This window comes from Anabas testudineus, chromosome 7 (genome assembly GCF_900324465.2).
Source record: "Anabas testudineus chromosome 7, fAnaTes1.2, whole genome shotgun sequence".
Taxonomy (NCBI): Eukaryota; Metazoa; Chordata; class Actinopteri; order Anabantiformes; family Anabantidae; genus Anabas; species Anabas testudineus.
In genome coordinates, this window is record NC_046616.1 from 9,432,191 (window position 1) to 9,449,697 (window position 17,507).

Sequence of the window (17,507 nt, forward strand, 5' to 3'; positions counted from 1 at the left end):
ATAATCCAGCTGCTGACTCAGTTCGCAAACCTTTCTCTTGGAGCACGTCACCTAGTGTGTCTGCCTGACCTGTTCTTGTGGGGACCAAACACCTTTATAAAGACAGATTAAGGGAACTCCTCCAGATTGATCTTTATTATTAGTAGGAGAACATTTTGCGGTTTATATAGCTTAATTAATTTCCCTCGTATGAGAAACCTTGTGTTGGCCTATTCAAAAAAAAAAGGAATAGTTGATTTATGGAAACATATTTCTGCACCAAAAAGGACAAGTATAGAAAAATTGTTTGTCAAAGCAAAAATTATATATATAAAAAAATTAGATAAAAAGTACAATTTCTGACTTAATAAGTCAAAATAAACTATTTTGATTTATAAAATTTACATCATTTGGATTTTTATTCTCATCATGAAAAGTCAATCTTCCTTCTAGAGGCAGAAATTGGCCTCCACATTACATCAAATGGAAACTGACGATTTGCCTAAAGGAGTGTCTATTCTAACCACAGCTGTAATCCCTGTTTTGGCAACAGGTTTTTCTGTGATTCAATAATTTTGTTATTTCTTCAGTTTTCTCTACACACCCTTCTTTACCACAGCAGTCCCATCACTGTTTCAGTCCAACCATCAACACAACGGGATCCATCTGGGAGTACGGCCTCTGGGACACGCTCCAGAATTAGTCATCCTGAAAGTGTTGCAAAGTCCAAGAATGGTTTGCTGTTGTTGACATTATTATGTTCAGAGGGTAATTGGATTGGAATGAGATTTACTGATAAAGTCGTAGAGTTATCCGAGTGTGATGCAATGTGAATCATAGTGAATTTAACTAGTAGACTGTATGCACACTAAGGGCCCATTTGGCTCTACTTACATTACAAGCTTAAACTGATTTAGGGCACAGTTAAAACACAACATACCCAAATGTATGAGCATCAGTTTGATTGTTAAGGATTGTTTTATGTCCCCAGTTGTTTAACGTTAGCTAACCTGCTGCTAATGTTGCTGTTCTGATATTCAAAAGATAACGTTAGCTAACGTATGCTACCTTTAACGGCTGCACGTTGTTGACATAGTTCGTATGCTAGCACACAGTTTGGTTGTGTATTTTTCCTACATATTGCGTTTTATTAATATTACCTGTGTCTTCATTTGTATCTGTAGCTTGTTTAAACTTAACGTTAACACTAAAGGGTAAGGAGGCGAACCATAACGTTCACGTCACTAGCTAGCGTTACATACGTTACAATACTAGTTGCTAGAGTTAGCACCTCAATGCTATAGCTATCCGAGAGTTAAAACAGTTAGCAAGCAATGCTAAACTAGCATAACAGTTGACAATTAGCCAATTAGCTTACATTAAGGAAACTCTCTGAGTTAACGTTACCTATAAATGCAAAATGGATTTGTTTAATATCTATCTTGAATTGTATTTTAACTAAAGCAGCTTTAACGTTACTTATCAGTGGCTACTAACTGGGCTATGTCAACATTACAATTACCGCCGTTTAGACAAGCTAGTAGTAGCTAGTTAAAGTTCAAGTTAAGGTTAAACGCATCACTTCAAGTAGCAAATTAACGCTAGTTAGCATTAAAGTTAGGTTGGCAACGTTTTAACAACTGTTTTGTTTTTCAGAACATGAGTCGGCGATCATCTGCTATTAGAAGTGAGATACTTGGAGATTTTTGTAAGTTGTCCAATTGTTCATATAGCAACATCTCGATAAGCAGTTGATAATGGATGGATGGATGGAGAGCTAACGATACATCAGGCAGACCCAACACAAAAAGCCTCCTTGTATAAACCAATAACACAGTTAGCAGATTTTCTTTATGTCACAAACCTGATAACTTCAGGGCTGTCGTTCAATAGTAGTGACTTCCAATATCCACTTTAATTAGATTAACTGACTTTTGTATCCCTCACATAACGCATAAAATGCCTCCTTTCTATGCTCCAAATCAGCTTTTCAATAGGTCAAATACTTGTTGTGAAATGGGGCTCAGTTACAGGACAGTATATTTTTAATGCAGCTGAAACAGACCTGAACAAACTGCAGCTGCAGCGTCGCAGAACAGACGCAACCAACCGGGCGAATACTCAGAAAGTCCAAGGCCTCATCAACAGAGACAAGTAAGTCTTTATTTACCAGTTCCTGCCAATCCCAGTTAATTTTACAGTTTATACTAAATAACCTACAGGAAACAGACATTTAGTCAAATTTTCATACAGAATTCTTTATTCATTCAATTGCAGACATCATCTCTAATTTCTGTGTAATTCTAATCATTGAATGCAATTGGTCAGAACAGGGGAGAGGAGCAAACAGCAGTACATGAAGCCGTATATGCAAATGTTCTGCATCAGATATATGCATTTTAGTTTTTTAGTTTAGTTATATCTTCTGTAAGTTTAACATATTTTAACCCACGTTTGTGTATGTGTACTGGATGTGTCTGTGTTTCTGTGCCATCAGACAAGAGATCCAGAGACTCAAGAATGAACATGAAGAGCTTTTAGGTCGTCTTGGAGTCTCTATGGCTGATACTAGTGTTGTTCAAGACGTAACTGCTACGTTGGCCTGTGGAGACAGAGTAGATGAGGAAATGAAGGCTGAAAAAGGCAAACTGACATTTTTGAAAGAGCAGGTGGAGTACGCTTTCCTGTGACGGCTCGCAGAACACCACACAATGAATTCTCCCAGATGTTCTTATCAGTTGATTCACAGTTGTTGGCTTTGTTTTCAGATTTTGAAATGGGAGAGGAAGTTGGCAGCACAGAGGATGAGTGGGGGAGCTACACGCTGTAAATCTGATAACAGCAGCTTACAAAAAAAAACCTGCCGAATAGAAAACAAACTGCTCAGGGTCAGTGTTACCCAGAGAATTCGGTTTAACATTAAAAACATTAGAGTTTCACCAACATCACATTTTTCTAATGTTTTGTCTGTTGACTCATATAGTCTTCTGACACCTGTTACTCGAAAAAACATTAATTAATTAAAGTATGTTTGTATTTTAGGGACAGAAATGTTTCAGTGAGCTGATGATCAGGAATGCACAGTTGAGGAAGGAGCTGGAGATATTGCAGATAGAGAAGAAACAGTTCCTACACATTCAGTCTCAGATGAATAAAGTATGTACAGCCAGTATCAGTATGCAAATGTCTGCATTTTTAATTCCTAAATTTAATTTAAAAAAACTTAGATCCAGGTAGCAAAATTTCGATGTAGTTCTATTTTCTATTAAGATTAAGTGTGATACTCACTAAAAATGTAATGTAATGATACTACTACTCATCTTATTATTAAGTCTTAAGTCACAGAATATTTTGGATTTAACTAGTTTACAAAAGAGGAATAAAAACTGTCCAGTTTTTTAGGGAAAAGTGCCAAACTGGCTGTAGTGGAGACGTTTTGATGCGGGATGACCAGTATTAGAGTGTTAAGAGCTAGTGTTTTGAGACTGTAAGCAGGTAACTCTGTGTTATCTCATCCAGGAGCTGCATGCAATTCGCAGGGAGATTAGAAATCTGACGACTAAATGCACTGAAGCCTTAAATGCCAGGTAAACTGTTCTGCAGCACTGCAAATATAACATTTCTTGTGACCCACTGTGCACAGTTGTTAGGTTATAGTATATATGCAACGTGTTGTATCTTTATACCTGCACCTAGTGTAAAGAACCAGGAAAAACAAAGACTGTTGACAGTCCAAAACACCAAGGATGTGGCTCAGTATGACAAAGAAAACATCAGTCTGGAACTGGAAATGGCACATTACTGCAACTTTGAGGCTTTCCTACAAACAAAGGCCAGTGCACGAATTAACGAGGATATTGACTATAGCAAAGGTGACCGACTCTCCTTGAATGCTTTAAGCACAAAATGAGTTTGAGCTAGAATAAATAAATTTTAATAAACTAGGATAATGATGAGGCCATTTTTGTAGTGTTTCTTGGAAGGCTTTTCCACCTCAGGTGGGGTCACCTCAGTCCTATAAGTCAAATGTGTTGACTTACTCTATACTCTAATAAACTAGTGACACCTTGTGTTTAAAAGATGGTATTTTTCACTATTGAAAATCTGGTCCATCCTTAATGCATGATGGGTAAGGGTGTAGTGCATGATTTTCAATTTCCTTGTACAATTGTCACTGTAGATGAAAAATGCAAGCAACTGTGGTCTATGGAATGGAAACTGGAAGATTTTGAGGATGCCATAAAAATGATCCTTACAGGGACACAGAAAAGTGACCTGGATCAACTGGTCAAGAACTTCATACAAAGTATGTCCAAATTACAAATTACAGAGACACTGTGTTTTGTCAGCAATTAAAATATGTAGTGATATGTTTTCCTTAGTGGAGGGCCAGAACTACACTTTACTGAACTTTGTCAACTATCAGCACAATGAAGCAGAGGCAATTCGAAGGCAGATCTCTCAGGTTAGTGTTAACTGTGCATGTGTATATGCTCGAGACAAATGAAAACTGATAAATAAGGAAATTAAATTGTGCTTGTATGCTGACTTTGATTATATACTGGACTGAAAGCTTTGTAGTGAGATGGAGGCCTTTGTGGTTGAGAAGAAAAAGCAGCAGGAACAACATCAGGCTCTTGAGTTGGGAATTTCTATCAAGCAAGAGGCTACTGAGCAACAACTGGCATTTTATCAACAGCGTGTTGAGCTCCTTGAAAAAGTCTTAAATCAGCTCAAGGAAGGTAAAGCATTGGGCACATTCCATAACACTCATTTTGTAATAGTCAACAGAAAGATGAAGTGAAAGTGATGTAGTGAACAATTTTAATCTATTTTATCTCAAAACAAAACTCATACAACCTCAAAGTTCCCTTTCCTTGTAATTAGTTTTCACTACGTAAAAGGATAAGAAATAACAATTTAGACATAAATTTACAAAGACAGAAACAGGCTGTACCTAATTAATGTAAAAATGTGTTGTGTTAGGTAGCAATTGTAGCTGTAGAAAAAAGAATCGTCAAACAATCATACAACAGCCAGCTGTGTACGTCAATAACTAATGCGAAGTATAGAAAATAACTCATAGATTGCTGACTGTGTATGTTATATCTGACAGATTGGAGATAAATTACACAATCACATCAGGCTGATATCCCACAACTGTTTTACTAGGTGTAGAATCTATGCTTCAGTTCACCTGTGACCTGTTGGGATCCTCTGATGAAGTCAAGGCAAAAAATATTGCTGAGTACTTGAAAATAGTGGAGAACAGAGTGAATGAGCTTCTCACTCTGCAGTCCTATCTTCACTTCCAGGAACACCAAAGCCAGTTGGTATGTTGACATGTATCAATGGAGATACATGCATAATATGCAAGTTTGAGTGCATTTCAGCCCGCTCCTACCTCTTTCTTTCTTACCTCCAGGATATTGACAGTCTCAGTACCATTGCTCAGTACCAGCACCACCTAGAAATAAGCCCCCCATCCGCCAACCTGATCACTGCTGCTGCAACTCTTGCACCTGAGTAAGTTTTTTGTTATCTCGCAAAAGTGTGCATATATTAGACATGATGTAAGATAAATGTTACAGAATATTCATTACAGGCAGACTGCAATTTCACAATCATTAATAAATCTTTTGCTGGGTTTTCGATTTGATACTATGCTTGAAAAAACTGTACATATGTAGTGATCCGGACTCACTGGCGTCGGAGCTGCTGGAGGCAAAGGATCCAATGTTTAGAGAGGAGCTCCTTGCACTGGTGAATAAAAGGGTGAGTACAACTAAAACAATGTTAATTGTGTTTTCTATATAATTCTGTAATGAGTTATGTTTTGTAAGGTCTTAAACCGTAAACACTGTAAAGTGCCTTGAGATTATTTCTGTTGTGATTTGGTGCTATACAAATAAAATGAAATTGAAATAAATTAAATTCTGTGTCTGTGCTGAGATAAAATATGTGAATACACAGCCTATTTTTCAATAACTTTAACATGTGTTAATGTTCCAGCTAGTCTATTAGATTTATAAAGTAAGAGGTTTTCTGTTATTTATTCCTCAGATTCAGCAGAAACAGAACAGTCTGATATGATCTTTACAGCTAGTGCCACTACTACCTTGGAGCTGCCCTGAGCTATACAACACATCATGGAGCAACACAAGCTCATAAGTGCTATTCATAGAAGCTTTAACACATCGGTTGAATGACCTGATTAAATTAGTATGTAGTAGTAAGTATGAGAGTTAATGTCATCTAATTTATATTTATGTGTGTTGCTTATTTATGTATACATGTTCACAGTCAATGGTACTTCTGAATTCAATACATTTATTTCAGTTAATTCATCTTGTCTCAATTAAAGGTCAATCAGTAGTTCATCATCAACTGCATTTATTATATTTTAGCCTCAGGCATTTCAATAAGCCATTTAGTGCAAGACATCAGTTGACATTATTCTCTTCATCAATCATCAGTAGAAATTATATTAATGTTCATGGATGAAATCATAACATGACATGACATTGAAATGTTAACAATCAAGTTACTGACACAGTACATATATAGTTGAAACTATGAAAACTATTCAGATTCCTGCATTCAGGGACACTAATCACGTATTAAAATTAGTCATACAAGTAATCATTACCAGTTGTGCATTTATTAATTCAGATATTAAAATGTTTGATTTAAGGTGAAATAATTTTGACGTCAGAGTTTCAGTCATTTAGTTCTGGCTAGGGTCACCACAGGACACTACCCTGTTCTCCAGTCGCGAACGTTCAGCTTCAAACACCAGCAAATGGCTGCGCAGTGTCTCTTCAGGACCTGATCGGATCAGGGATGGATCATTGTTCTGCACAGATAAACACACACACAAACAGCTTATCAATCATCACAGTCAATGTTTCCAAATCATCAAATCAAATTTTCTACTGCTGCAAGTATAACTCAACTGTCCACACAAGGTTTATATTAATGCTGTTTGTAGACTAATAACAAAGAACTGAACATGTTGTGGACCAGGGAGAATAATAAAGGCCTACATAGATAAAACAAAATATGTATAAGTATATAAATAAGTATTTATAAGCACTTACCGCCACAGCAGAAATAAATGCATCGATTAGGTGGTAGTCTGCTGAACCATGTCCGCTCATGCCATACTTTCCAGGGATGTTACTGTGTGCTGTGTGCTTTGTGGACTTCTGGGTCAGAAAGTCAAACACACGTATCTGATGGCCGTCATATGACAGCTCCCCCTGTGACGATAGAGATCATTATAGAGGAGCTGTAGGATTTAGCATTGGTAAATCCATTAGATCAGTATCACAGTCTGTTTTTATTTAGCCAACTTAGGTTTCAGTAGCACAAATTCTAGTCTTAGAGGAATTCTTTCATTTTTACCTTGCTGCCAGAAATGGTTGTTTTTCGCTTGCATAGCTCCTCAGTGAACGCAACCATAGAAAACGCTGCAGTCAAACCACCTTCGAACTCCATGTTAACAACCTGGGCGACAGGACAAAAAAAATTCCAGTTTAAGCTATTATTTAAGCTACTTCTATTCTTGAAAATGGAACCATATCAAAGGCATTGAACAGACAAATAGTACAGAAGTAAACAAAAAGGCAAATTCTGGAAACAGGAAAGATTGTAAATATTAACAAATGGCAGAATAAACAATAGTGCAATAAATAATAACAAATATAGTGACCCAACAATGTATTTAGCTGATATTAGCATCTTAAATGATAGAATAACAGCAGTTTGGAAGAATTAGATGAAATGATCTGATCATATACCGTATTTTCCGCATTATAAGGCGCACCTTCAATGAATGGCCCAATTAAAAACTTTTTTCATATACAAGGGCACCGCATTATAAGGCGCATAGAATAAACGCTACAGCAGAGGCTGGCGTTAGTTATGCAACATTAGATGGAGCTGCGCTAAAGGGAATGTCAACAAAACAGTCAGATAGGTCAGTCAAACGTTATTAATAGATTACAACAACTCCGTTCACTCCCAAAATGATGTTGATGATGTGCTCTGGCCATGTCATGCCTTTCAGTTCAAGTGATAAATGAATAACAATAAGTTGTGACAAAGGCAGCTAAAAAGTATTATAGTATTGTTCTTAAAATTTGTCAGAGTGAGAGTTGTGTATTTTAGTTGATATTTGTTAAGATAATTAGTTGCAGAGTGAGCGCTCTTTCACTCTCTGTTCAATAGAACAGCTTTGACGTATTTTCTCCGTTGGTAAATTAAGCTGGTTTAGTTTCCACAGTAAAACCAACTGGTTCATGTCTATGCCGAGTGTGATTTATACGTTTGTGCCTCGGAAAGCATTTGTCTTTGTAAGTATTAACATGTTTATTGTCATTAGAAGTTTGTTAGTTGTTACCTGTTACATGTGATAAATTACGTGTGCGTGTTATTGTAATTAGCTTCATTCAAGTCAAGCTAGCGTGTGCGAGTGTAACATACGAAATATGTAACGATGTGTATTATTTGTTAATTTAGTTTCTTTCTGTTTCTTTCAGTTACATAAAGAAAAGATAGGATAAAATGTAGTAATGTAATGTTAAATTCTCTCGCTGCTGGTCTATTCCCGTGTTCTACTGCGTGACTGATCACCTTGAGTTTAAACTCTGCGTGTCTCTTAATAGGAGCTATTTTGGGGTTTTTGCACAAACACACAAATGGAAATGAAACGGCACGCTTCGCTAAGTAGTATATCCAAGCATGCAACGCACGCTACTTCTTCTACGAGGGAAAATGGAGTCGGCGGCTGTTCGAGACCTGTTGCGGCTCAATATTGATCCATATATAAGGCGCACCGGATTATAAGGCGCACTGTCGGCTTTTGAGAAAATTTAAGGCTCTTAGGTGCGCCTTATAGTGTGGAAAATAGGGTAGTTGATTATGACCATATTCGATACCACACTGATACTGTGGATGTTTCCCTGACTTAGAATTGAGTTTTATTTAAGAAGTAGGAGGTATGGTACGAGTGTCTATTGAGTGTATACTGAGTGTGTGTTCCAACCTGATTACTGCAGACATCATTGTCACATTCGTATACACAACGGCCATACGGTCCTGTCTTCAGTGCCTTAGTTACTGACTCGATGTCTGGGAATGAACTTGGACATATGACTGATACAGGCCAGCCAGTGTGACCCTAGAACACATCCATAAACACAAAGTATTTATGTATACAGAATCTTTATTTATACTAATAATATAAAATATAAGACCTCAAATGTAATTAGATTTGCATGCAAGTCCAAAAATTGGATAATGGGAACACAATTAAACAAATAAGACAACAATTACACTTGTTGACTGATCTGCTAATGATCATTTTCAACTGTGGTTGTCTAATTGAACATCTAAGATTTCCAGGTAGTTGGAAAGTGAAATTAGAGTCAGGTGTTTTATTCAGTGGAATGACATAAGGTTTTGAGTCTGAGCAGGTTTGACATGTGGGTCTTTACTATCAAAGTCTGATCTAGACGACAACAACAACAAAGGTTTCTAGATGTGTGTCATGGCTCGAACAAATTATATTTCCTAAGAAGAGTTGGTGATGCTCACCAGGCTGGAAAAGATTACAAAATATTTTCTAGTTTCTAGAGATTGGACTCGTCCACCAGTCGACTGTCAGGCAGATTGTTAACAAATGGAGAACATTCAACACCACTCCTCATGAGTGGTTGACCAACAAATATAATATTAATAAAGAGTCAGGCATGCAACAGTCCAGGAGATCACAAGGAACCCCAAGGTCTAGGAAAATAAAGGTCTCTCTATTAGTGACCAATATCAATGTTCATCCTGATGTTCAACCATCAGGAGAACATTGAACAACAACAGTAAACATGGTATAGTTTAGAGGGAGCCACTACTCTCCAAACAGAACATTTTAGCTTAAATAAGCATTGTGTCCACTGTAAGTAATTGTAATTTTTTGTAGTTTTGGGACTAGCATGAAAATCTAATCAGATTTTAGGTCGTAAAGGGTTCAAAGACATAAAACAAAGTTAAGTATTAACTTCACAGATGGTGAAGAAGTATGGGAATATTAACCTGTTTGACCCTATCCAGATAGATTTTGCATGCCGAGTATGGACAATCTTTTTCTATTGCACAATCCAGGCAGCGATCTGCAGCACCTGCTGGCTGAAAACAAAACAATGTGATATTGAGTAGTCCTGACATTTAGTGTTCATTCTTAGCAAGTGTGCACAGAGCTGTCAGGAATATAATTAAATTCTATATAAATACACAAAAACACATGCCGTTTATAAACCCTGTTCGACAGATGATTTATAGATCCACACCATGGGTGGCCAACCCTAGACCTCAAAAGCCCCAGCCCTGAATGTTTACCAACTATCTCTGCCCTACCCTCTGCTGATTACCTGGATCAGGTGTGTACAGCCAATCAAAAGCAGGACGTGCAGAGATAATTGGAAAATAAAGCAGGGCTGTGGCTCTTGAGGACTACAGTAGGGTTGGCCACCCCTGATGTACACTAAAAAGGATTTGCTGTATCATTGGTTAAAGAAAATAAAATCAAGTGGCAACACGGTTCCATCAAATGTATTATTTTCTGTTTTGAAACACTTAAGGTGAACAAAATACAAACCTTGTTCTCTTTCCTGAAGTGGCTGAGACATCCAAATGATGACACTTTCACACACCTACCAAGAAGTTGAGTCAATGATTCATTTCAGGAAAAAACTGTATAAAACCATGAATCAAGTTCCTGTTATTATCATTTGGACAAAGGCATCTGGCCAATGAATACACTTGACATCAACCAGTTGACCCTGTAGTTTTAACATGAGGGGAGCTTGGGGTTGATAATTAGCTGCTGTCCGATGGTTTACCTGCGCCCTCCTGCCCAGTGATGTATTAAGTCGATGTCATGACAAGATTTGGCCAAAAGAGCAAAACAGCTCTCATCTTCATTCCTCCAGTTTCCTCGAACAAATGAGTGGGCAAAGTGATAAAACCCAACCTGGAAGAATAGGATAAAGTTACAAATCAGTAGGCTTGAGCCTGATTTAAATATTTTAATGTACTAAAGACCATAGTATTGATCAATGAATGGGTTCTGTGTAATATTATTTTACTTATTTCTGTGTTGATAACATCCTTACCGGCTCAAAGTGCTGAATATGAATCACATCACCAATGACTCCAGCATCTATAAGCTCCTGGAAAAAGATGAATTAGTTTAATTTTTAATTGCAGACACCAGATGAAATCTAACTGTGGATTATGTTGCTTTCTTCACCATTTGCCACACAGTGAGGAAAAGCGTCAGTGTTCTGTTAAATCGACCAAAAAATGTACTGTGGAATGAAGCTGTGAGTGTATTTCAGAATTGTTGACAAGGTACCCAACTGTTACATCTTTTTATGAACATAATGTGACAGGAAATCTTTATGGCTGGCTATTTATTAACCTTTATCTTGTGGATGACTGGATCGTACCGAAGAACATGACCCACTGAGAGCATCACACCACTCTGACTGCAGGCCTCCACAATCTCTCTGCAGTCATCGGCAGTTGTCTGAAGTCGTGACACAACACATTATTGGACAAAATGTATGAATGTTCTTTAATAAGGTTTGTATTAGAAATATAGACTTTATTCTGTTTGAACTAAATCCCACTGGCATGTTATGGAAAATATAGAATGTGACGTTTTTAAAATGGTACATTTAAAACAACAACACTCACAGCCATTGGTTTCTCCAGCAAAACATGATAGCCCTTCTTCGCAAAGGCCACAGCAGGTTCCTGGGAAAAATAATAAAGTTAAATTTAATAAGTACTTCAAGAACAATGGAAAAATGTCAACAAATAATAAGCTGAATGTCTACGGCACAGACTGTTTACAAAACTCTGTGTTGAGTTGTACCAGAAAATAAATTCAAGGTTTTAACACATATACAGAATATACATACAGTATACAAATTGCATGTTTACCTTATGAAGGCGGTCTGGAGTACAAATTAACACTGCATCTGCAAACTTCTCTCTTTCAAGCATGCTGAGCCAGTCTAGTTTGACAAAAGACCATTCATTAATTTAAACCAAGCCACATAATTATAAACAGTAAAATAAAGCTTTCAGGCTCACCATCAAATAAGTTTTCATCTACAATTTTGTGCTGTTGTTGAATTTTTGTGCGAGCAAATTTCCTTGGATCTGCTACTCCAACAACCTGAAATCGTAAAGCAGAGTAAACAAAGCGGGTATTACAACTTGATGTGTATCTGGCAAGTCGTGAAAAAAGTATTAAATATGTGAACCAAAAAATTTAAATGTGTATAATCAGCAGGTCATGAGAACAACATCAGAATCGTTCCGGGACTATATATTTTACAGCACTTTTTATTCACACAATGTGGCAGAAAAATGACCTTCATGCGTTCGGGGTGGATGGATCCATAGTTCGAATAGTTCTCTCCTCGGCTGCCGGCTCCCACCACGATGACACAGACAGGGGAAGTCATTCTGGCACCTTGTGAACTGTTAGACAAAAGTCAGAGCTTGTAGACACACTCATCAGCAACAAGTGACCAGCGCTGGTGTAGAGTAACTAATTACATTCAATCAATCAAGTACTCTGAGGTACTGTGCTTTTTACTGCATCCCATTTGTCTGGAAGAGATAGTTGCTTGTTACTTTTATTATTAACACAACAACACTCAAATAATATTTTCACAAAGTTTTAAATAAATACATAAAAAGCAACACATTGACTATGTGTAAACCACATTCAATGTATTTGTTATTTAATGTTAAAGCTCCACGTTGTGCAGTTGTCAAATACAAGCATCTTATATGTCATAGAGCCTAATGGTGTGCTTTTTATACCAAGTACGTTTTCCACAGACTGCTTCTGTACCATAACATGGACTAGAATTTAGTGGGACTTTTACCTTTTGACTCAATGGGTATTTTGTACTTAAGGTATTTAAGTACTTCTTCTTGTCAGGGACATCACACCTCCTTTCTTATACGCCACATTATTCTTGCCAATGCCCGCGCTAAAGACCACGATCGATCAGAGAGTAGGCAGCACCTTGTTTCAGGTAAATAATAATAATAATAATAATAATAATAAACATGCACGTTTTAGCTCAGTACCTGATTTGTCCCATACAGCTGTCAAAACCTTCAGGCTGTTTTCCGCCTTTGCTCCAGTTTTGTCTCGACAGACACGTCCAGACTCGGAGTCCTCTCTCCAGCGCAGCTTCACTTCTTCGGAAGCTGAAATCAACCCTGAACCAGTCTTCAGGTTCACTGTCGCCCCCCCACGGTGGGTACGAAGTCCACCTGCGGCATTCACTGCGCCTTGTATTTCTCAGTTACAAAACAAAAGTCGCATGCAGGTCATACGTATGATCACGTTTGACCTGCAACATTAATGTAACTTTAACATATGTACCCCTGGTAATATATAATCAAGTGTGTAGATTAGTAGGAACCAGACTGAGAAAAATATAATATCAGTAAAAAATGTAAAATGTGACAAAATTCTTTAACAGACCTAAAAAAAAGTATGAAAAATAAAGTCTGGTAGAATTAAAAAAATGTTTTTTTTTTCGTTTGTTTGTTACTTTGGCATATATGGTTTGGATATTTCTAAGAAAAGGTTTATTATAGTTTAATTCAAAATGAATGTCTCAAGGAGAAACGTATCAATGAAGACGTTGTAATCGGTAAAGGGTAAACATACCGCCTGGCAGCTGTCCAACCGCAATTTCCGCAAGGAGATCAATAAAGTATTAATTAATTAATAAATAATAAAAATAATAATAATAAATAAAGGCATGGAGCATTAGACGAATAGTCTAGAAATATATTTAAACTTTTAATGAGCTTTCAAGAGGTTATGCAAATCCTCAAATGATACAAACAAAATCTTTACATATAACAGGACACAAAATAGTCTCTCTGGATTCTTATTGAACTACTGTGTCCACAGATAATGTAGCTGACTTTCAGAAGAGCCTCCTGATACCAATAGTTATTAGTAATAGCCCTCCCTCATTTGCTCATTTGACTGCGCCAGCTTTCCTCGTTCAGTAGTTTTTTTAGATATTTAGAAGTAATAGATAGCTGTATTTGTTGTTTGTCACTATTCATTCAATAAATCAATCAATCAAATAAATCAATATCAGACTGCTGAGAGGCAACGTAGGCCATAGGATTACTGCGTCAACATGTTGCGATACAGATTTTCTGAACTATTTCCGACAGCACCCGAAGGCAACATTTTAGCTATCGTTACTATTTTAGTTTAATTTCTTTTGTTAATGAAGTAGTTATGTGTTCACTTATCACAATTAACAGTAAATCCCAATTACTCGTTTTTAGATTATGTTATACATTCATATCAAGTTAGTTGCATATAAATAAATATTAGAATGACATAAAACATTTCTTTGAAGAGAAGGTTATAATAGTGATATTGATTTACTCTGAAAACAGTATAATGTAAGAGAACATCATATTATTATTTCAATTATTTATCATATTTGGCATAAAATGAAAATATTTAACTTTCGGGGTCTTCCGGGAACCTTCGGCTACCTTCGTCAGATCCGATTTGTTCATACAGTTTGGGTCACATGACTGGTTAGCTGCGCTTTCTCCTGCACGGTAGCTACAAGCATGATGCTAGTTAGTGCTTGATTCTTAGTTTTTACTAGCCTTCAAGTTTGAAAAGTAGATTTACTTTACGACACTGTATTTTGAGAAGCACAGTTTTAGATCGATATCTGACGGAAGCGCGCTCAGGAGCTTAGTTAAACATATCTTTGTGCTAGCTAGGCGAGGTTAGCACGTTAGCTAACATTAGCGTCATCATGAACATTGATAACGTTAACCAGTCTGTCACAACGGGAGTGCCATCTACCACCTCTTCAGCTTCAGTTAACTGTATTGCAAATGATAATGCAACAACCAACGTGAGCAGCATCCCTCCGGTCACGAGTAATGGTAAAGTTTTCTGATTTTTTTGGTGTTGTTTTCCGTGTTGTTGTGCTAAACAAGCTAACTTAGTACCAGATGTGTGTTTCGTGTTCTGGTAAAGATAGATGTTCTTCTGCACAATATGTAGGCAGATACGTTAGCTACTTTCATGCCTCATAATGCGTAGACATGGAGTTTTGTGCAACACCCTTTTGCAGTTGATAGGTATTCTGAGTTTTATTTAAATCAAGGTTTGTTGCCTTATTCCTGTAACTTTTATTACAGCTTCAGCTTCTGCTGCCATGGTGACTCCATCAGCAGACGCATCTGTCGCCAATGGTGTCTATGTACCGGGTGGAATCACTAACGGAGATGTAAAACCTGCTGTTTCCACTACGCCTCTGGCAGATTTCCTCATGCAGCTGGAAGAATACACTCCCACAGTGAGTAAAGCTAGAATATAATTCACTCACAGATAGAAATACCTAGTTATATTGGTAGAAGGATGTTGGAGATGGAGCTGCCAGGCAGGAGGGCAAGAGGACGACCAAAGAGGAGATATATGGATGTCTTAACAGAGGACATGAGGTTGGCTAGTGTTAGGGTAGAAGATGCCCATGATAGAGTTAGGTGGAGAAGGATGATTCGCTGTGGTGACCCCTGATGGGAAAAGCCGAAAGAGAAGAAGAAGATAGATACACCTAGTTAGAAAGAGAAGAAATCCATAACAATGCATATAGTGGGTAAATTATGGCACTGTTTACAGTTTCTAGTTTTCTGCATAAATTGATAATATTATGTGATTAGATCTTCATTAATGTAAAGCAAACTGGCATCTTTGCCTTTAATGATTTAATGATGTATAGTGAAGAACCAGACAGGCAACATGGGAGAAGATAGGGGTGTGACATGCAGCAAAGGTCACCAGCTCTAACTGAGGAAACTGTGGTTATGTGTCATGTGCTGGAACTATTTGGCTACCAAGGTGCCAAACAAAATATTTGTAAGTTGATAAACAAACAAGCAATCATGATCATTTAAGGCTTTATTAATCACACCCATTAAACATAGCGAGCTGTTCTGTTCTCATTTTATTAATTGGACTCCAAGTTTGTTAACGCCCAACTCAAGCTGACCTTTAGTGACATTAGTAGCCTAGTTTTGCCTTCAGTTTTTCCACCATGACTCTGTGTCTGTGATAAAGATCGGATCACTGAATGGTACAACCACAGTAATAGAGTTCTTCACAAATAAATGTTAGTTGTTGTGAAGGTGTGGGATGTGAATCTTGACCTCAAACTGAAGTCTGCTCTATATTCTTTAGATTCCTGACGCAGTTACAGGGTACTACCTCAACCGGGCTGGCTTTGAGGCTTCTGATCCAAGAATGTAAGTGTACCAAGACTAAAAATTACCTGCAGGTTTCAGTGTGAGTGACCTGATAGTCTGTGGAATGATACTTTCCAAGATTAATACATACAGTCTGGCTGTGTACAAATGAAGAAAACCACAATTATTATTATTTTTTATTTCCATAGAATTCGTCTGATCTCCCTTGCATCTCAGAAGTTTATCTCAGACATTGCCAATGATGCACTGCAGTACTGCAAAATGAAGGGCACAGCCTCAGGAAGCTCAAGGAGTAAGACAAAGGTCAGTATTTCTCTCCTTATCAACTTTATGGGCTGTAAATGTAATACCTCAATATGATATTTTTGCATTTCTGTATGTGAGAAGAGAGGATTGTTAGAAGATGGTGACATAGATGCTGCCTTTCATTGCTCTAATCAGTTTATGGTGTTCTCTTGTTTCTTCTTTACCAATACAGGATAAGAAATACACTCTGACTATGGAAGATCTGAGTCCTGCCCTCTCGGAATATGGCATCAATGTCAAGAAACCATATTACTTTACATAGGACTTTGTTTATTCAAGGCTTGTTGCTTCTTTTTATTTTACCTTTTCTGCTGAACTAATAGAGTCTGTTAGCACCTTTCTTGCTAAGTCGTTTTTGATCATGGTGCTTTAGTACAGCTTTGACAAATCTTTGTAGTAATTTTGCCATTTGTTATTTTTTGTGGAGCCACTTTTGAATTATGTTAAATTGTACATTTGCGTTTTATTGTGAAAATAAAACCCTTACCTAGACTTCTGTGAATTGTTACATCTTGACTGTTTCCCAGTCAAACAGTGTCCATGTAGATGGTGTTGTAGAAGACAGAATATTGTTATATCAAGTGCAAGTAGAAGTACTGTTCTTTGTTAAATGGGAAAGTTAAAAGCAGCTCCTTATGAAGTGAATTCAACTAATCAATGTTTATTAAAAATGACTATTGAAGTAATTTAAAATGTACACAAAACACAATGTTAGTGTCAAATAGTGCATAATTAAAGCCACATTGCTATGACCAACTATTGTTAATATGGACTTGTTCCTTTATGGAGAATCTAGGCAGCTGAAGATGATCTAATGCATTAAAACGTTAGTGAATGTAGAATTACTGGCTAGATAGCTCAATTCGAAA

At 37.1% G+C, this 17,507-nt stretch overlaps 3 protein-coding genes across 3 annotated transcripts; 2 read left to right on the forward strand and 1 right to left on the reverse strand.

Moving 5' to 3' along the window:
• The first annotated feature begins 664 nt into the window (after positions 1-664).
• LOC113168000 (coiled-coil domain-containing protein 114-like) lies at positions 665-6,300 on the forward strand. The gene is made up of 15 exons (XM_026369019.1): positions 665-714; positions 1,636-1,687; positions 2,034-2,133; positions 2,477-2,648; positions 2,748-2,867; positions 3,022-3,135; positions 3,499-3,566; positions 3,676-3,851; positions 4,160-4,285; positions 4,362-4,444; positions 4,553-4,721; positions 5,152-5,312; positions 5,405-5,505; positions 5,670-5,754; positions 6,043-6,300. Exons 1-15 carry the CDS (start codon positions 712-714, stop codon positions 6,070-6,072), a joined length of 1,560 nt encoding a protein of 519 aa, XP_026224804.1. The 5' UTR covers positions 665-711; the 3' UTR covers positions 6,073-6,300.
• A 55-nt stretch (positions 6,301-6,355) lies between these two features.
• Positions 6,356-13,289, reverse strand: zgc:154075 (Gfo/Idh/MocA family oxidoreductase). The gene is made up of 14 exons (XM_026369020.1): positions 13,153-13,289; positions 12,423-12,531; positions 12,139-12,223; positions 11,986-12,059; positions 11,737-11,796; positions 11,459-11,566; positions 11,151-11,207; positions 10,878-11,008; positions 10,634-10,688; positions 10,072-10,164; positions 9,029-9,163; positions 7,387-7,488; positions 7,080-7,241; positions 6,356-6,835 (listed from the first exon to the last, which is right to left on the reverse strand). The coding sequence occupies exons 1-14, from the start codon at positions 13,164-13,166 to the stop codon at positions 6,707-6,709; spliced, it is 1,314 nt and encodes a 437-aa protein (XP_026224805.1). The 5' UTR covers positions 13,167-13,289; the 3' UTR covers positions 6,356-6,706.
• Positions 13,290-14,618: 1,329 nt separating this feature from the next.
• On the forward strand, positions 14,619-17,130 carry taf10 (TAF10 RNA polymerase II, TATA box binding protein (TBP)-associated factor). Its single transcript, XM_026366935.1, has 5 exons — positions 14,619-15,009; positions 15,268-15,425; positions 16,307-16,371; positions 16,521-16,635; positions 16,811-17,130. Exons 1-5 carry the CDS (start codon positions 14,877-14,879, stop codon positions 16,898-16,900), a joined length of 561 nt encoding a protein of 186 aa, XP_026222720.1. The 5' UTR covers positions 14,619-14,876; the 3' UTR covers positions 16,901-17,130.
• Positions 17,131-17,507: the final 377 nt, after the last annotated feature.

Coding starts and splice junctions, on each gene's coding strand:
- LOC113168000 (XM_026369019.1), top strand. Junction 3,852..4,159: donor GGATATTGACTATAGCAAAG/GTGACCGACTCT, acceptor TTGTCACTGTAG/ATGAAAAATGCAAGCAACTG. Junction 4,445..4,552: donor TTCGAAGGCAGATCTCTCAG/GTTAGTGTTAAC, acceptor CTGGACTGAAAG/CTTTGTAGTGAGATGGAGGC.
- zgc:154075 (XM_026369020.1), bottom strand. Junction 11,567..11,736: donor TGCTGGAGAAACCAATGGCT/GTGAGTGTTGTT, acceptor TCACGACTTCAG/ACAACTGCCGATGACTGCAG. Junction 10,689..10,877: donor CACTGGGCAGGAGGGCGCAG/GTAAACCATCGG, acceptor ACTTCTTGGTAG/GTGTGTGAAAGTGTCATCAT.
- taf10 (XM_026366935.1), top strand. CDS start 14,877: ATGAACATTGATAACGTTAACCAGTCTGTCACAACGGGAGTGCCATCT. Junction 15,010..15,267: donor CCCTCCGGTCACGAGTAATG/GTAAAGTTTTCT, acceptor CTTTTATTACAG/CTTCAGCTTCTGCTGCCATG. Junction 16,636..16,810: donor GCTCAAGGAGTAAGACAAAG/GTCAGTATTTCT, acceptor TTACCAATACAG/GATAAGAAATACACTCTGAC.